General features: G+C 38.7%; 1 protein-coding gene across 3 annotated transcripts in view; it reads left to right on the forward strand.

Moving 5' to 3' along the window:
- Positions 1-17981, forward strand: part of BCO2 (beta-carotene oxygenase 2) — a 109735-nt gene extending 91754 nt beyond the window's left edge. For 2 of the 3 annotated variants that reach the window (XM_040482983.1, XM_040482982.1), the window contains 4 exons: positions 14361-14498; positions 15067-15249; positions 16069-16179; positions 17713-17981. In XM_040482983.1, the coding sequence (XP_040338917.1) occupies positions 14361-14498; positions 15067-15249; positions 16069-16179; positions 17713-17826 (546 nt within the window). In that variant the 3' untranslated portion in view covers positions 17827-17981. The remainder of the gene's footprint in view (positions 1-14360; positions 14499-15066; positions 15250-16068; positions 16180-17712) is intronic. The other variant, XM_040482984.1, reaches the window with a different exon arrangement.
- The last annotated feature ends 2751 nt before the right edge of the window (positions 17982-20732 follow it).

Genomic DNA, 20732 nt, shown 5'->3' on the forward strand with positions numbered 1-20732 from the left:
CTCTCTGTCCCAAAAATAAATAAACGTTGAAAAAAAAAATTAAAAAAAAAATAATTTGAGTTACTTACTTAATACCTGATAAAAGCATATTAAAGAAAACAAAGAGATGTGTTTTGGAGCACTGTGTGATTAGTTCCTTATTACACTTGAGAACTAAACATACTTCAGTTTCCTGGAAGGGATGGCAAAATGGGCTATAATATCTTAATTCTCTGATAAAAGAAGCTGTTTTAGTTCTTCCAGCTGAGGGCATTCACTTTTTCCCGATACTGAATCCAAGGTAAAAATTTCCTGGATTATGTAATGCAAATTGTTTCAGGCTGTAGCTTTACTTAAAACTTTTTTTAACACATTGATTTAATTTTATTTTATCTTTTAAGTTTACTTATTTATTTTGAGAGAGAATAAGAGAGAGAGAGAGAGAGTACCTTCAGTCATGAGTTGGGGTGGAGCAGAGAGAATACTGAGCAGGCTCTGTGCTGTCAGCTTGGAGCCTGATGCAGGGCTCGAACTCATAAAGTGTGAGATCATGTCTTGAGCTGAGATCAAGAGTCGGATACTTAACTAGACTGAGCCACCCAGGCACCCCTAAAGTTAACTTTTCTTACAAAGCTTACTTATTAGTTATTATAGCTGTCTGATAGGTCTTGATATCTGCAGTATAAGTCCTAGCTCTTTTCTTTTTAAAGATTGCCTGGGTTTTTCTTGGCCTTTTTGCATTTGCATAAGTTTAGAGTCAACATGTCAGTTTTTGCAAATTAAGAAAAAACAAAATCTGATTGGAATCATGTTGCAACTACAGATCAATTTGAGGATAATTGATGTCTTTACAACAGTAAGAAATGTTGAATCTTCCAATCCATGAACATGGAATATCTTTCCATTTATTTGAGTCTTTTAAAAATTTCTCTCAGTAATGTTTATAAAGTTTTTGGTCAGGATATCGCATATCTTTTGTTAAATTTATCTGTAGGCCTTCAGGTTTAGTTTTGAAACTATTATAAATGGTATATTTGATTAATTATTATTATTATTTTTAAAATATTTTATTTTTAAGTAATCTCTACACTCAATATGGGGTGTGAACCTACAATTCCAATATCAAGTGTTGCACACTCCAGTGACTGAGCCAGCAAGGCATCCCAGTCTTTTCTTTTAATTGTTAAGTTTTTTTATTCAAGTGTAGTTGACATACAGTATTATATTAGGCACAAAACATAGTGATTTAACATTTATATACATTATGAGTTGATCCTCACAACACATCTAGTATCTTCTGTCACCATAGAAAGTTGTTACCTATGATTAACTATACTCTCTATGCTGTACATTGTATCCTCATGTCCTATTTATTTTATAACTGGGCTTTTATACTTTTTAATCCCTTCCCCTGTTTTGCCCATCCCTATACTCTCCCCTCTGGCAGATACCAGATTGTTCTCTGTTACCATTTTTAGCATCACGTTTGCTTTAGATTTCCCCTCCTCCTCCCCCTCTTCCTCCTCCTCCTCCTCCTCCTCCTCCTCTCCCTACTCATCCTTGTCCTCATCCTCGTCCTCGTCCTCCTCCTCCTCCTCCTTCTTCTTTTTCTTTAATTTAAATTCAAGTTAGTTAACATACAGTGTAGTCTTGGTTTCAGGATTAGAACCCAGGGATTCATCTCTTACATGTGACACCCAGTGCTCATCCCAACAGGTGCCCTATTTAATGCCCATCACCCATTTAACCCATCCTCCCACCCACCGCCCCTCCAGCAACGCTCAGCTTGTTCTCTGTATTTAAGAATCTTTTATGGTTTGCCTCCCTCTCTGTTTTTATCTTATTTTTACTCCCCTTCCCCTATGTTCATCTGTTGTGTTTCTCAAATCACACATACAAGTATATGAGTGAAATCATATGATGTCTGTTTTTTCTCTGACTTATTTTGCTTAGTTTTTAAGCTTTCATTTTCTGTTTTTGCTGGTATATAGAAATGCAGTTGATTTTGTATATTGATTTCTTATTTAAATATCTTGCTAAATTCACTAATTAGGGTTTGAATAGTTGACTATAGATTATTTTTGATTTTCTATGTATATAATCATGTTATCTGAAAATAATGACAGTTTCATTTCTTTCTTTCCAGTCCTTATATGTCTTTTATTTCTTTTTCATGCCTTATTATATTGGCTAGGACCTCAAATTGAAAAGAAGTAGTTATAGCAGTAATCATTTTCCCCTTCTCATCTGGAAAATGTTTAATAATTCACCATTAAATATGAAATTCCTACAGGTATTTTTGCAGATACCTCTATCAGGTTATCTTAATGGTGCTTTTGATGAATAAGCATGTTCCAATCTATCAATTTTTTTCTTTATGAGTGATACATTGTACATCCTATTTCAGACATCTTCCCATGATAAGGTCATAACAATATTTTCCCATATTACCTCTACAAGAGTTTTTAATTCTAAAAATTAAGTACTCATATATGCGTTATTCTGTTTTAGATTTATATTCTGTTCCATTGGTCTACTTAGGTATTCCTGTGCCAATATCCCACTGTGCTGATTAATATCACTGTATGAAAAATCTTGATGTTTAGCAGATAAGGTCCTCCTAATATTTCCTTCTATAATGAGTGTCATGGCCATTCCTGGCCCTCTATAACTTTTTAAATTAAAAAAAAATTTTTTTTTTATTTTAGAGAGAGAGAGCAAGCAGGGGAGAGGGGTAGAGGGAAAGAGAGAGAGAGAATATCCCAAGCAGGCCCCATGCTCAATAAGGAGCCCAACGCAGGGCTTGATCCCATGATCCTGGGATCATGACCTGCCCCGAAATCAAGAGTTGGATGCTCAACCAACTGAGCAACCCAGGTGTCCCTACATTTAAAAAAAATTTTTTTTAATGTTTATTTATTTTTGAGAGAGAGAGACAGACAGAGCATGAGTGGGGGAGGAGCAGAGAGACAGGGAGGCACAGAATCTGAAATAGGTTCCAGGCTCTGAGCTGTCAGCACAGAGCCTGATGTGGGTCTCAAACCCATGAACTCTGAAACCATGACCTGAGCCAAAGTCAGACACTGAACTGATTGAACCATGTAGGCCCCCCCCTTCATTTTTATATACATTTTAGAGTCAGCTTGTCAGTTTCTACACACACACACACACACACACACACACACACACAAACAACAAAAAAACCTGTCAGATTTTAATTGCATTTGCACTGAATCTGCGTATTAATCTGAAAGAAGGTTAATATCTTTACACAATGTTGATTCTTCTAGTACATGAACACAATTTATCTTTCCATTTTATCACTTCTTTAAAGTGTTTTATAGCTATCTGGGTATGCATTTTATATGTCTTTTGTATTATAAAGAATATTATTAAATTATTAGATTTACTCCTAGGTATTTACTTTTGCTTTCATTTATGTTAATACTGCTGTATAGCAATATGTTTGATTTTAGTTTCTTGATCTTGTGCTCAGTTAATGAATACAGTAATTCAGTAATTCTAATAATTTATAGATTCTTTTAGATTTTCTACATCTACAATCATATCTTATACAAGTAATGACAGTTTCCTTTCCAAACTAGTTATTGATTTTCATTTTCTTGCCTTTCTTCATTGGACCTCCAGTACAGTGTTGAATGCAAGTGGAGATGGTTGGCATCCTTATCTGATGCCCAATATGAGAGGAAAAGTCTTCAACATTTTACTGTTAGGTATGCTGTTTGCTATAGATTTAAACAAGCAAACAAACTAATAGACTTTGTTTTTTAGAGAAGTTTTAGGTTTAAATAAAAATCAAGCAGAACCTGGAAAGCACTCCCATGTATATTCCCTTCCCCTAATATCCCCAGATTCCCCTATTGTTGACATCTTGCCTTGGTGTGGTATATGTGTTACCATTGATGAGCCAATATTTATATATTATTACTACCTAAAGTCCGTAATTTACACTAGGATTCACTCTGTGTTGTAGAATTCTATGGGTTTTGACAAATGCATAAAGTCATGTATCTACCATTATAGTATCATACAGACTAGTTTCCCTACCCTTAAAATACCACATTCCATCTTCTTCCCTCCCCACTTCTCTCAACACTTAGCAACTAGTAATCTTTTTACTGTCCCTATACTTTCTCCTTTTTCAAGATGTCATGTAATTGGAATCCTAGAGTATGTAGCCTTTTCAGACTTGCTTTTTCCTCATAGTAATATATATTTAAAGTTTCTTCAGGTCTTTTGGTGGCTTGATAGCTCATTTTTTTCATCACTGAATGATATGCTGTTGTATGTATGTACTATGGTTTGTTTATCCATTCATTTATTGGAGGATACCTTGGTTACTTTCAGTTTTTGGCAAATATAAATAAGACTGCTGTTAACATTTGTGGGCAGATTTTGTGTGGACATAAGTTATTGATAGATTTTTTTAAAAATGTTTATTTTTTGAGAGACAGAGAAACAGAGCACGAACAGGGGAGGAGCAGACAGAGAGGGAGAAACAGAATCTGAAGCAGGCTCCAGGTTCTGAGCTGTCAATACATAGCCTGACGCTGGGCTCGAACTCAAAAATCATGACTGGAGCTGAAGTTGGATGCTTAACTGACTGAGCCACGCAGGTGCCCCAATAGATTCTTTTTTAAAGATAATTTTTCTCACTTAGGAAAGTTCCCTTTTACTTCTAGTTTACTAAGAACTTTAATTATGGATGGATGTTGAATTTTATCAAGTGTTTTTTTCAGTAGTTTTGAGATAATCATCTGACTTATCCTTTATGTCATCAATGTGGTAAAGTACATTGATTGATTGAAGAAATGTTTGTAATAACAGCTATTTATTGATTTTTGAATGTGAAGCTTTCCCTTCTATTCCTGAATCAAATCCCAATTGGTTGCTGTGTATTTTTCTTTAAATATTGTTGGACTTACTTTGCTAATATTTTGTTTAGGATTTTGTTGCATGTATTTTATGAATAAAATTGGCCTATAATTTTTCTTTCTTATAATATCCTTGTTAAGTTTTGGTATTAAGGTTTTGCTGATCTCATACAGTGAGTTGGAAATTGTTCTCTTTTCTCTACATGAGAATGTATAAGATTGGCATTATTTCTTAAACGTTTGGAATAATTCAAGAAGTAAGCCATCTGGGCCTGTATATTTCCTTATAGTTAGATCTTAAATTATGAATTGTATTTTAATAATACAATATTATTCTGATTTTCTATTTTTTATTGTGTCAGATTTGGTAAATTGATTTTTTTTAGAAATTTATGTCATCTAAAATTTCAAATTTATTTATCTGATGTCATTTGTGATATCATTTTATGATTTAAAAAAATGTACCTATGGTTAATTGATGCCACCTGTTTTTATCCCTATATGGTAATCTTTCCTTTCTTTTTTGTGCATTTGCTTAGGCTTGCCAGGGTCTTATCGATTTAATGAAGCTTTTCAAAAACAACTATCTTTCTGGCTTGGTTGATCCTCTTTAATGTGTGTGTATTTTCCATTTCATCAGTTTCTGTTCTTATTTTTATTATTTCCTTTCCTTCTTTCTTTTTTTTAAAAACATTTTTTTTCCCCACGTTTATTTATTTTTTTGGGACAGAGAGAGACAGAGCATGAACGGGGGAGGGGCAGAGAGAGAGGGAGACACAGAATCGGAAACAGGCTCCAGGCTCTGAGCCATCAGCCCAGAGCCCGACGTGGGGCTCGAACTCACGGACCGCGAGATCGTGACCTGGCTGAAGTCGGACGCTTAACCGACTGCGCCACCCAGGCGCCCCTCTTCTTTCTTCATATAACACCCAGAGCTCGTCACAAGTGCCCTACTTAATCACCACCCATTTAGCCCATCCCCTGCCCACTTCCCCTCCAGCAACATCTCACTTTGTTCTCTATAGTTAAGAGTCTGTTTTATGGCTTGCCTCTCTCTTTGTTTCTTCGCCCCATGTTCATTTGTTTTGTTTCTTAAATTCCACATGTGAGTGAAATCATACGGTCTTTCTCTGGCCCTTTCTTTTTCCTTTGTGCCTAATATGACCTCTTTGTAACTAAGGATGTGGTTAGTTTGTTATTTTTCATCCTTTTGCCCACAACATATATCTTTGTGATGATAAATGTCACTCCAGCAGAGTTTTAGCTGCATCCCACAAATTTTTATATGTTTTATTTTTATTACTTCTCAGTTAACGAATTTTCTCTCATTGAGATTTGTTTTTGAAATGTGTTTTTAAAATTTCAAATATATAGAAAATTTTCTACCATTGATTTCCAGCTTAGTTTTACTGTATGATATTGAGATTTGCTTTATGGTCCAGCGTTAGATCATTTTTTAAGTGCTTCATATGTATTTAAAATAATGTATATTCTGAATTTTGAATGTAGTGTTTTACATATGTCAATTGGGTCATATTTGTTTATACTATCCAAATCGTATCTGTTTTTATTGATCTCTATTACATGACATTATGATATTACATGAGAAGCATATTAAAATCTCTTACTTGGAATACAGATTTTTCTGTTTCTTTTTATAGTTATGTTAATTTTATTTTATTTTTTATTTTTTTAAAGTAAACTCTGCCCTCAATGTGGGGCTCAAACTCCTGACCGCAAGATCAAGAGTCACATGCTCTTATCAACTAAGCCAGACTGGTGCTCCTATAGTTATGTTAATTGTTAGTTTATATATTTTGGTGCTCTGTTATTATGTACATACAAATTTAGAATTGTTTTACCTTGATGATTTTATTGAACATTTATTTCTGAGTAATGTTTTTTGCCTTAAAGTCTACTTTTTTGTTTAATGTTTGCATGCTGTAACTTTTCCATTCTTACACTTTGAATCTTTATGAATGTGTACCTTGTAAGCAGCATATATTTTGAAAATCCATTATGCTAATTCTTGACTTTTAATTGAGCATTTAGTTGGAACAGTCACCAATATATTGAAGTTTAAAAATCCCATCTTGGGGCGCCAGGGTGGCTCAGTTGGTTGAGTGTCTGACTTTGACTCAGGTTGTGATCTCGTGATATGTGGGTTTGAACCCTTCATCAGGCTCTGTGCTGACAGCACGGAGCCTGGAGCCTGCTTGGGATTCTGTGTCTCCCCCTCTCTGATTCTCCTCCACTCATGCTCTCTCTATCTCTCAAAAATGAATAAATGTTAAAAAAAATTTTTTTTACTAAAAAAATATTCCATCTTACTGTTCACTTCCTATTTGTGTCATTGTTTCTTTCTCTCTCTCCTTTCTTGCCTTCCCTGGATTGGTTGAGTGTATTTTATTATTTGATTTCCATCTCCCCTCCCCAAACCTCATTCCACCTCCTGCCCATTAGCTTGGTAATTAAATATTTTTTTAGTGGTTATTTTATTTTACTTCTTTTTTCTGTATTAAAAATTTTTTTTAATGTTCATTTATTTTTGAGAGAGAAAGAGAGAGAGAGACAGAGCATGAGCAGGAGAGGAGCAGAGAGAGAGGGAGACACAGAATCCGAAACAGGCTCCAGGCTCTAAGCTGTCAGCACAGAGCCATATGCGGGGTTTGAACTCACAAACCGTGAGATCATGACCTGAGCTGAAGCTGGACGCTCAATTGACTGAGTCATCCAGGCGCCCCAACTTATTTTTTTTAAGTTTATGTATTTTTCACAGAGAGAGAGAGAGAGAGAGAGAGAGAGAACATGAACAGGGGAGGGTCAGAGAGAGGGAGACAGAATCTGAAGCAGGTTCCAGGGTCTGAGCCCTCAGCACAGAGCCCGACATGGGGCTCGAACTCACAGACTGCGAGATCATGACCTGAGCCAAAGTCGGACGCTCAACCAACTGGGCCAACCAGGTGCCCCTATTTTTTATTTTTTAATGTTTATTTATTTTTGAGAGAGAGAGAGAGACAGAGAGAGAGAGGGAGAGGGAGAGGGAGAGGGAAAGACAGAGCATGAGTGGGGGAGGGGCAGAGTGAGGGAGACACAGAATCTGAAACAGGCTCCAGGCTCTGAGCTGTCAGCACTGAACCTGACACAGGCCTCGAACCCAGGAACCGTGAGGTCATGACCTTAGCTGAAGTCAGAAGCTTAACCAACTGAGCCCCCCATGTGTCCCTGGTGGTTATTTTAGAGATTATAATATGCAGCCTTGATTTAACACAATATATTATAAATTGGTTCTTTAATTCCTTGCAGACAGTGCAAGAACTCTGGAACACATTAACTCTATTTACTCTTCTCCTGATTTATACACTACTGTTGTTGTATATTTTAATTTTCTTTCTATATTAAACCCTGTAAGACATTATTATTATTGCTTTATGTAATCATAGTTCTCCATACTACCCATGTACCCACATCTGTACCTTTCAATTGCTTTTAATTCCTCCCAGTTTGAGGCTTCCATGTGGAATCACTTTCTTTCTAACAGAAGAGTATCTTTTGGTATTTCCTTTAGTTCAGATATGCTGGTGATGAAATATGTTTTTGCTTCTCAGAAAAATGTCTTTATTTTACCTTCTTTCTTGAAGAATGTTTTCATTAGATAAAGAGTTCTAGGTTGTTATTTTTTTTAATACTTTAAAGATGTTTGGTTGTATTCTGATTTCTGTTGAGAAATCAGTAGTCAATCTAAGCCTTGCTCCTTTGAAGTTGCTATTTTTTCCTCCTCTGATTTAAAAGAAAACTTTTTTAATGCTTTTATTTTAGAAGATTGAGAGACAGAGAGAGAGAGAGAGAGAGAGAGAGAGAGAGAGAGAGCGAGCAAGGAAGGGGCAGAAAGAGAGGGAGGCAGAGGACCTGAAGGGAAGCCGTGACAGCAAGAGCCAGTGTGGGGCTCAAACTCATGAACTGTGAGATCATGACCTGAGTTGAAGTTGGATGCTTAACTGACTGAGCCACCCAGGCACCCCATCTCTGACTGATTTTAAAATCTTCTCTTTGATTTTCTGTAGTTAGTCCTAGGATAGCTCTCAGTATGGTTTTCTTTTTATTTATTTTACTTTGGTGTTTTTTAGGGATAACTGAATCTATGGTTTGATGTCTTTCATTAGTTTTGAAAAATGTCACCTATTTCTTCAAATATTGCATCTGGTAAATCCTTTCTCTCCCTTCTCTCTGGGATTGAAGTACATGTGTGTTACTCCTTTTCACTTTATCTGTTACTTATGTTCTATTTAGTATTTAACATTCTTGTGTCTCTCTAATAAGCATCTTGTTTTGGATATTTTCTTCTTACCTGTCTTACAGTTAATTTTTTCTTCAACAGTGTCTATTCTGCTGTTAAACCTTGCCACTAAGTTCTTAAACTCATTGCATTTTTCAGTACTTGAATTTTAATTTGGTTCTCTTTTATAATTTCTAGTTCTCTGCTACAATTCTCAGTTTAAAAGAATTTCCTCCACCATATTCAGAAACTTAGAGTCTGGTAGCTTCTATTATCTCGATCCCTTGTGGCTCTGGTTCTGTTGTTATCTTGTTTTGTTTTGTTTTTTTAAACATGCTCTTGTCTTCTCATGTACTGGCTAATTTTTATTGTATACAGAATATTGTGTTTGAAAAATTGTAGCGATATTTTGAGACCCAGGCTGATACTACGTTCCTCCAGAGAAAATTTTATTTACTTTTGGCTGATTGCTTGGGTACATGATCAATTCCAGATATTCTTTTTTTTTTTTTTTTTTACATTGATTTATTTTTGAGAAACAGAGTGAGACAAAGCGTGAGCGGGGGAGGGGCAGAGAGAGAAGGAGACACAGAATCTGAAGCAGGCTCCAGGCTCTGAGCAAGCAAGTGGTCAGCACAGAACCTGATGCGGGGCTCGAACTCACAAACTGTGAGATCATGACCTGAGCTGAAGTCGGACGCTCAACTGACTGAGCCACCCAGGCGCCCCAATTCCAGATATTCTTAATCTAGTTCTAGGGCTTGGGATATTTTGAAGCAGGGTACAGTTCCTGAAAGAGCTGGACTACTTCTTGTTCATTCTTACTCCTAGGTGCTGAACGAAGGGGTTTTGATCCAAAGAGCTGGGGGTCTATCAGGGCTTCTCCTTTTTGGCAGTCCTTGAACTCCAGCTTTTATCCCTTTGATTCCTTGAAAATATCAAAATCTATTCACTGGGGTCAAGTGTTAGGGGAGTTGGTGTAGCCATATATTTATAAAAAGGTAGCATGAAGGATCCTTGTGGTGATTTTATATCTTGAGTGTGATGGTGATCACATGAATTTACACATGAGAAAACTGCATGGAACTAAATACACAGACACACACACACACACAGACACACACACACACACACACACAATCTGAAAAAAGTTGGTGGATTATATAAGTGTAAATTTTCCAGTTGTGATATTGTACTGCAGTTATGCAAGACACTGTCATTGGTGAAACTGGATGAAGGATACATATGATCTCTCTGTATTATTTTGTTTTTTATGTGATAAAATATACATAACATAAAACTTACATTTTAACCATCTTTAGGTATTCAGTTCAGTAGCATTAAGTACATTAACAGTGTTGTGCAACCATAATTACTGCCCATTTCCACACTTTTTATCATTCCAAGTGGAAACTCTACCCATTAAATAACAGGTCCCTATTATCCTCTCTCTCCAGCCTTTGGTAGCCTCTATTCTGCTTTCTGTTTCTATGCATTTGCCTATTCTAGGTACCTCATATAAGTGGAATCAGACAAGATTTATTTTTTTGTGTTTGGCTTATTTTATTTAGCATAACCTTTTTGAGGGTCATCCATGTTGTAACATGTATCAGAATCTCATTCCTGTTAAAGGTTAAATATCCTTGTATGTCTGTACTGCATTTCGTTTATCTGTTCATTTGTTGGGGAACATTTGGGTTGTTTTCACCTTTTGGCTATTGTGAATAGTGCTGTTATGAACATCGGCACACAAGTATACATTTGCGTCCCTGTTTTAAGTTCTTTTTGTATATAACTAGAAATAGAATTGCTGGATCCTGTGATAATTGTATCACTAACTGAAGAACTGCCAGAATGTTTTCTACAACAGCTGCACCATTTAACATTCCCACCGGCGGTGCACAGGGGTCCGATTCCTTCACCTTTTCAAAGCACTTTTATTTTCTTGTTTTGATTTTTTTTTATAGTAACCACCCTAGTGGGTATGAAGTAATATCTCATTGTAATTTTGATTTGCATTTCCCTAATGACTAATGAATGATGCTGAGCATCTTTTCATGTACTTATTGGCCATTTGTATATTTTTGGCAAAATGTTATTTTATTTTATTTTATTTTATTTTATTTTATTTTATTTTTTTTTCAACGTTTATTTATTTTTGGGACAGAGAGAGACAGAGCATGAACGGGCGAGGGGCAGAGAGAGAGGGAGACACAGAATCGGAAACAGGCTCCAGGCTCTGAGCCATCAGCCCAGAGCCCGACGCGGGGCTCGAACTCACGGACCGTGAGATCGTAACCTGGCTGAAGTCGGACGCTTAACCGACTGCGCCACCCAGGCGCCCCGTCAAAATGTTATTTTAGTTTTTTGCCCATTTTTTAATCAATTGTTTATTTTTCTGTATTATTTCATGTGAACCTGCAATGATCTCAAGATAAAAAAAAGTTTAATAAAAAGTTGTTTTATTTTCTCAGCCTTTCAGCTGCCTTTTTCTGGAAGCAGTTGATATCCTTAGGGGACAAGTTGCCTGGCCGCCCCTGTATCTTGTTTACCTCTAGGTTTCCGTCTCCCTCCAAATCTCTGCCCTGTTGTTTGTCACTGCCTTTTTAGCTCACCAATGCCTTCAAAAAGATATTTTATTTTATTTTTATTTGGGGGGGATTATAAAGCATTTTTTAAACATAATTTATTGTCAAGTTAGCTAAAATACAGCATATACAGTATGCTCTTGGCTTCAGGAGTAGATTCCCATGATTCATCGCTTACATACAACACCCAGTGCTCATCCCAACAAATGCCCTCCTCAATGCCCACTACCCATTTTCCCCTCCCCACTGACCCTCCCATCAGCCCTCAGTTTGTTCTCTGTATTTAAGAGTCTCTTATGGTTTGCCTCCCTCTCTGTAACTTTTTTTTTCCCCTTCCTTTCCCCCATGGTCTTCTGTTAAGTTTCTCAAGTTCCACATATGAGTGAAAACATAATATCTGTCTTTTTCTGACTGATTTATTTCACTTACCGTAATACCCTCCAGTTCCATCCATGTTGTTGCAAATGGCAAGGTTTCATTCTTTCTCATTGCCGAGTAGTATTCCATTGTATATATAAACCACATCTTCTTTATCCATTTGTCAGTTGATGGACATTTGAGCTCTTTCCCTAATTTGGCTATTGTTGAAAGTGCTGCTATAAACATTGGGGTACATGCGCCCCTATGAATCAGCACCCCTGTATCCTTTGCATAAATTCCTAGTAGTGCTGTTGCTGGGTCGTAGGGCAATTTAATTTTTAATTTTAAAAAAAAAATTTTTTTTTTCAACGTTTATTTATTTTTGGGACAGAGAGAGACAGAGCATGAACGGGGGAGGGGCAGAGAGAGAGGGAGACACAGAATGGGAAACAGGCTCCAGGCTCTGAGCCATCAGCCCAGAGCCTGACGCGGGGCTCGAACTCGCGGACCGCGAGATCGTGACCTGGCTGAAGTCGGACGCTTAACCGACTGCGCCACCCAGGCGCCCCTATTTTTAATTTTTTGAGGAACCTTCACACTCTTTTCCAGAGCAGCTGAACCAGTTTGCATTCCCATCAGCAGTGCAAGAGAGTTCCCATTTCTCCACATCCTCACCAACATCTGTTGTTTCCTGAGTTCAAACACCTATTCTAAGCATTTTGTCTAGCTTCTTTAAACTGTTTTCAGTGGGATAGTTGGTCCACTTTACTTTTTTAATAATAAGCCACCATTATTGGAAGTGTCTTTTTGTTCAGCTATGGCTTTGCTGAAGGAAAAAAAAATGTTTACATAAATTTAAAAGTAACTTAAAACATCTAACTCTTAAAAAAAATCTAACTCTGTATGAAGCTTAAAAATAGCACTGAATCTTTTTTCAGTAAAAACATTTCTGTGTGAGATGGAGATAATGTGGATCCAGGTATATGAGGGGAAATAGCACATTTTCTTCTCCATCTTACAGTAGTTTTTTTTGTTTTTCTTTTTGCATTTGATTATTTTTTAGAGAGAGAGAGAGAGAGAGAGAGAGAGAATCCCAAGAAGGCCCTTTGTTGACAGGACAGAGCCCAACGCAGGGCTCAAATCCATGAATGGTGAGATCATGACCTGAGCCAAAAACCAAGAGTCAGACCCTTAACCGACTGAACCACCCAGGTGTCCCTCTTACAGTATTTCAAGAAAGGAAAATATGCTTAAAGCACTCTTATTGTCAGAAAAAATATACTTATTTTTCAGGGCCTCCTGCTTCAACATGATCTCTGCAAGGAGGTTGTGTTGGGGATCCTCACTCTTGGTTTGGTGATTCAGTAGGAGGGCTCACAGATCTCAGAAAAGTCAGCAAATGGAAAGGTGCGTGGGATGAAGACTGGAGGAGACCACCAGGTGCACACTTCCAAGTCTTCTTCCAGTGGAGTCACCCAGGACACACCTGATTCTTCTAGCAACTTGTGACAACATGTATGGAATGTTGCATGCCAGGGAAGCTCCCCCAGATTGATCATCAAGAGTTTTTGTTGGGTATCAGCACATAGGCATATAGCCCCTACCCAACCTCAGTTAAGCAAAGCTCCATATGCCCACAGAGAAGCAAATGTTCATTATAAATTGCATTGTTTGCATAAACTGTCTGGGTAAAGTAGTGCAGTGTGGCTCAAGACCTCAGGAATGCGAACCCAGTCTTGTCAGACATAATATTCCCACAGCTCAGTTCTCAGGTGCCAGCTAAGGACCAGCCATGAAAATGGACCTTTCTTGAGAATGTGCTAGCTTTGAGCAACCCAGGCCTACTAAGTTAATGCTTTAATATGCAGAGGCCTATTTTGACCAGACATGAAAAAGGAAGCACCCCTGTTACTCTCTACTCTCTCACCCTGCAGGATGTTTCTTAATGGCAGTTATCACTATCAAGACCTCATTTGTGTATTTGACACTAATCCAATAACATACATTTTAATTCTTATTATCATTCTTTTCCCGCTAGAGTGTGAGTTCCTTGAGGTCCAGAGACTCGGTTCACTGTTGCATCCCCAGTGTCTAAAATAGTGCTTTGCCTAGAGGTACTGAACAGATGTTTGTGGAATAAATGAATGAATGAAAATGATCGTTTATGCGATTACTTAGGAATGTTTGACTGGATATAAATTATTGGGACATGCTGTTATCCTATGAATGACATTTTCTCATCTCTTTCTTTTTCCTGAACAGGTCTATAATTCAGTAGGCAGATCTTTCCCTCGAAGGTTTGTGTTGCCCTTGCATGTCAGTTTGAATGACCCCGAGGGACAGAACCTCAGCCCATTGTCCTATTCTTCAGCCAGTGCTGTGAAACAGGCTGATGGAAAGGTATGCTTTCAAAGGACACTAGACTAAGACTTTGAATTTTAATCGTGGTACTCTATTCATTGGCTGTTTCCCTCAATCTTTGTTGCCTAATAAGTCTGATATCATTCAGCCTAGCAGGGTAAGGTCATGACAGTCGCTTGCACAAGAGCTGCAGGATTCTGAGTGGGAGTGAGCGCTGTGTTTACCTATCCTTTTTGTGTTTTGAAACAGATATGTCAATCTTCTAATGGTTGTGGAACAGCTAAGTATTAGATTGGTATTGATCATCTCCACCTTCTGGAAAGCTTGTGCTTAGCACAGCATGTCGTTATGTAGCTATTAATATCTTAGCTTTGGTAGAATAAGAAGGTCACTGCCACCCTGCATGCCATTTGACAGCTTCGTCACAAAACCCGATGATCTTTCACGTATTCATACACGTGATGGAAAGAGGAATAATGGAAAAGATGACCTAGAGTCTCAGTTTCCAAGCCCTGTTGCAAACTCTTAGCCCCCTCACTGACCTATACTGCATAAAATAGGTGAGAAAGTAAGCAATGACTGCAAATCCTCTTGGGATCTCTTTTAGATTTGGTGCTCCTATGAAAATCTACATCCTGAGGGTCTAGAGGATGAAGGAGGTATTGAATTTCCCCAGATCAACTATGGCCAATTCAGTGGCAGAAAGTATCGTTTCTTCTATGGCTGTGGCTTTCGGCATTTGGTGGGGGATTCTCTGATCAAGGTGGACGTGGTAAACAAAACACTGATGGTAATGAAAATCTTTTTCCCTTTCTGAACTCTTAAAAGACCACTTTTGCCCTTTTAAAGGGCACCCTTAAAAGACCACTTTTTTGAATTAGTTTCTGTTTTGTTAAAGTAGCTCTTGAATTTCTTTTTCTTTTTTTTAAAGGAAGGAGTGACTTTTTTTTAAAGGTTTTTCTTTTTAATGTTTTATTTATTTATTTTGAGAGACAGAGAGAAAGAGGATGAGAGAGAGAGTGAGTGAGAGTGCTTGCATGTGTTGGGGAGAGGTAGAGAGAGAATCCCAAGCAGGTGCCAAGCTGTCAGGGCAGAGCCCGCTGCAGGGCTGGATCTCACCAACTGTGAGATCATGACCTGAGCTGAAATGAAGAGTCAGACGCTTAACCAAATGAGCCACCCAGGCACCCCTTGAGCTTCTTTAATATTTAAGCCGCTCAACCATTTACTTTTATTCAGTTTGAGAACCACAGAATCACCTAGGCTGGGGGTATATTGCCTCTGGGGAATCTTACATGAATCCCAAGCCCAGAAAAACAAGTCTCTGTTGGATGTTATTTTTAGAGAAATCATGGGGTTTAGGCTATTGGGATACATAGTTCAGGTCGATGGAAAATTATAACTGCACAGATTGTGTCTGATGATGATGGAGCCTGTAGCTGCAAGCCACCTGCCCCCCTCTGTTCAGCTCAGTGAGCCTGGTTCTTTTACTGAATGAATAGTGTGCTGACAGCCAGGTGCATGCTGGGAGTGAGAAAAGCTGTTGAAGGCTTCTTGCTCATAACTAGCCTTCTATCAAATACTTTTTTTGGGGGGGGGTGTCTTACAGATTTGGAGAGAAGATGGCTTCTACCCCTCGGAACCTGTGTTTGTTCCTGCACCAGGAACCAGTGAAGAAGATGGTGGGGTTATTCTCTCTGTGGTGATCACCCCCAAGCAGGTAAATGTATCTCCCCATCACTATTCAGAAAGAGAAGTGGCACTGAGCCTTTTGAGGATTGTATTCAGTGATGCTGTCAGTAGTTTATTCTGATTCCAATACAGTACTTTCTCCCTTTTCTTCCTCTCCTCCTATGTACATACCCTTTTATCACAATCGTGCTTTATTATTATTTTAAAGTTCTATTTATATAGTCATCATAATTTACATTTTGCATATTCATTTACAAAGAATTTTAACACACATCATCTTATTTACTCATCAGAAGAACTTTGTTGAAACAGAGAGGGAGGCAAACCATAAGAGAATCTTAAATATAGAGAACAAACTGAGCGTTGCTGGAGGGGAGGTGGGTAGGGTATGGGTAAAATGGGTGATGAGCATTAAGGAGGGCACTTTTCAGGATGAGCACTGGGTATCATATGTAAGAGATGAATCCCTGGTTCTATTCCTGAAACCAAGACTACGCTGTATGTTAACTAACTTGAATTTAAATTAAAAAAAAAAAAAGAAGAAGACCTTTTTTGCATACCATTTTACACACATGGAATTTGTAAGTTAGATAAGTTGCAGGAGCTTGCGTCACATCTCACAGTGGTAAAGCCAGTGTTTAAATCTCAGTCTTCTGACGTCTAGTTGGATGTTCATGCCACCATCTGTGCTGCCAATTTCATTGCTCCAAAAGTGTAATGTGGTGAGCCCTAGTTCTCAACAATGTTGATGTCATAACTTCTTGTGTAAGGCAGTCTTATGGCAGATAGGTTCACTTTGAGTACAAGCTTTGATCAGTTATTAGTGGCTGCCTGGGGTGTAGGATTCTGAGACTTTTTAAGGGTTTGACGAGGAGAGTGCTGGGATCAATTACTAACATCTGCCACAGGCTTCAGAGGACTTTGTCCTCATTTCATGTACTTGCCACTCCTGCAATTACACCAGGGCAAGTATCAGTCAGCCTTGTAATGCTGACAAAGTTATTTGTACAGTTCCGAAGTAACTGGAGGCATAGAACTTAGAAAATTTGGAAGAAAAAAATTTCTGTATCCCTTCGGTGATTAAAAAGGCCCAGGTAAAAAGATCCTTAAAGTCAGAGAGATTCTGTGAAAGTAATGGACATAAACAACCTAATTTCTTCACTCTGGGCCTGAACTTCTTCTGCCATAATTTCCTTTTCAGGCTGGTTCAGCAATTCTGCAAACATTCAGTGAATGGATAGCCAAGGCACTGCGCTAGGTGGTGAGGATAGATAGGAAGATGCATAAGACATGATCAAAAGAATTTCTGGGGCGCCTGGGTGGCTCAGTTGGTTAAGCATCCGACTTCAACTCAGGTCATGATCTCACAGTTCGTGAGTTCAAGCCCCGCATCGGGCTGTGTGCTGACAGCTCAGAGCCTGGAGCCTGCTTCGAATTCTGTGTCTCCCTCTCTCTCCGCTCTTCCCCCGCTCATGCTCTGTGTCTCTCTTCTTAGCAAATAATTAAAACATTAAAAAATTAAAAAAGAAAAGAATTTCCAGTATTGTTTTTCCTTTTCTAGAATGAAAACAATTTTCTACTAGTCTTGGACGCCAAGAACTTTGAAGAACTGGGCCGAGCCGAAGTGCCCGTGCAAATGCCTTATGGGTTCCATGGCACCTTTGTCACCATCTGATGGAACAACTCACAAGGCCTAGAAACATAGTTTACAATGAACATTCTCTGTACAAAAAAAGAGAGCAAAAAAGGCACCTTACCTTCCAAACTGTAGAGATCTGGTTGTAAAATTTCTATTAAAAAACAAATTCTTGGCCTGCCTGGGTGGCTCAATTAAGTGTCTGACTCTTTATTTTGCCTCTGTGCTGAGTGTGGAGGCTGCATGGGATTCTCTCCCCCCACAGCGCCTCCCCAGCTCTCTGTCTCTCTCAAAATAAATAAACTTTAAAAAAACAAAACAAAACAGAATTCTTGAGATAATCACGGTTTTATATTTTCTTAGGGCTCTTCCTTAAAAACATGAAGCAAGTGTTGATGCAACCTTTTGAAGAGAGTTTTAAATTTATATTTACTAGATACATCTTTCTCTAGGTAATAAGACTACATGAAAGAAAAAGAGCTGGGTCATCAGCACCATCAGACAGAGTGGTGACAGAGGTCCTTACACTTGGGAGAAAAAATACAAATAATCACAGATTGTAAAATACGAGTATAGCTCTAAAAAGCACCTTGTTTTTTTCCATCACAGCCTGCCTGTTAGCATGGGCTCTAAGGAGCTTACAGAGGACAGGAAGCCAGCTACGTCATGCTTGGAGGCTTTCTTCCAAAGCACCCGTTTCTCCACTGTCCACGGACGCCACAGCAGTTGAGCCACTGACTGCCACCTTCCACCCCACCCCCAGCTCAGCCTTGGGAGGGTGTTGTTTTGAGGGACGTCACTAAGATCAGCCATTTCTTCTCATCTCCAGAAATTGAAGAGTGGGTAGTTCTTCATTTGGTTGGGCAACAGGTGGCACTAGAGGCCGTCTAATCTCCATGCGTCTAAACCCTGACAGCCCGAAGCCTCCTATGTCTGTCCAATAACCACAACTCTTGCCAACGCCTTCGAGATCCTTTCTTGCCTTTCCCTTCAGTTATACCTCCTCCCTCCACTTAACTCCAAACCAGGACCAGTTAAACTTTCAGTGCTCCCTCTGCATGTTGAATGCTGCCGGAGAACCCTCCTTGACTTGTAGTTTGGGACAACCGTGAGCTCACTGCAGAGTCAGTGTCTTCCCAGTTTTCCTCAGGAGTTACAGCCAACATCATAAACCCTGTTCTCTGTAGTGAAGTGTTCCCGCAGGCACAAAAATGCCACCTGTAAAGGTTTACATTGTGGCAGTAAAGGGAAAGCTCTAAGTTTTGTGTCTGGGTTGATGAAGCACAGAGTAAAAGCAGCAGGTACCAGAATGGCAAGAAGATGGCTGAACAACTCACAGAGACGTGGAGGCTTCGAGGCTGAGGTAAGCATAAGAGAACATAAATCCCCTGATATTTCACAGAAGTCCTCAAAGACAGGAGGATTGTTTTAGATCTTATCTGGATCTAAAGGGTGGAAGAGACTCCAGATGACATCTGGGAAGTATGCCAATCTGATCATGTCTTTCCTCTATAAATCTTTACTCCATCCTAATCACAGGGTGTGAAGTTCAAAAATATAAAGGTTATCAGTACAATCATAAGATTTTGACCCAAGGATGCCTGAATTCTGCCGTGGCTCTGTCATCTATGAGGTTCTTGAAGAAGAAGAAAAAAGGGATCAATGACATTTTGTTTATTTTTTAAAATGGCTATTTTGAAAGGTGGGGAGAGGCAGGGAGAAGGAGAGGGAGAATCCCAAGCAGGCTCTGCACCATCTGCACAGAGCCCGACTTAGATGCTCAACCTACTGAGCCACCCAGGCGCTCCACAGTGACATTCTATAATATGCCTATATCTATCTATCTATCTATCTATCTATCTATCTATCTATCTATCTTTCTATCTATCTATTTAAATATATCACTCTGATAAAATTGAGTGACCAGATGACTAAGGCTGAAAGCCTAGTTAGGGCCTCTTCCTCTCCCTAAGCCCAACTCCTCACTCACCAGGGTCGAGACTCAAGGAGAGGAGTATGAGGCGCATATGGGAGGGGAAAGGGACTAGAACCCAGCCTAGTGACTTTGTTTTAACTAATTATATCTGCAAAGACCCATTTCCACATAAAGTCGTGTTCTGAGGTACTGGGGGCTCAACACACTAGTTTTGGGGGGACATGATTCAACCCATAACAGGATCACTGAGGGTGAATTTGGTGAATACCCTTAATTTAAAAATGTAGAGCAAAGGCTCTGCAAATGCAATGCCATATTTTATTTAAGTAATTGAGTACAGCAATTTCTCAGAAATTCCTTTTGCTTTGTATTTTGATTCCTAAGACTTCATTCAGAAAGAGTCAAGCATTTGTGTAACCATTGACCATTAATTAGACTGCTTATCTCCCATATGGTCAATGCCTGGCAAGTACTGTTTTATTGTAAGTGATCTTGTATGAGTAATTCACTTATATGGGCCTATGCTTTCTTTAATTTTTTTTAATGTTTATTTTTGAGAGAGAGAAAGCAAGCAGGGGAGGGGGAGAGTGAGGGAGACACAGAATCTGAAGCAGGTTGCAGGCTCTGAGCTGTCAGCACAGAGCCTGATGTGGGGCTTGAACTTGTGAACTGCAAGATCATGACCTGAGCTGAAGTCGGACACTTAATTGACTGAGCCACCCAGGTGCCCCTGGGCCCATGCTTTCTTATCCATGAGAGGACTGGACTAGAGTGTTTATCTCAGAAATATCTGAAGTTTATTCTTTGATGTTTTTACAGCCCACTGGGGGATATAATAAAAATATTTGAAAACATGCTAAAAATGTTTGGCTACATGATAATGCAGAACAAGAGTATGGAGCTGGAGACAGGAGACATTTGAAAGAAATCACGATTTGGGGCCTGTATGCCTGTTACTCTCATGATTTAATCTTTCCTTCCTGGAACAATGCCACCCACATGGTTAGAT

The sequence above is a fragment of the Herpailurus yagouaroundi genome, unplaced genomic scaffold (assembly GCF_014898765.1).
Source record: "Herpailurus yagouaroundi ecotype Mexico unplaced genomic scaffold, PumYag 161, whole genome shotgun sequence".
Taxonomy (NCBI): domain Eukaryota; kingdom Metazoa; phylum Chordata; class Mammalia; order Carnivora; family Felidae; genus Herpailurus; species Herpailurus yagouaroundi.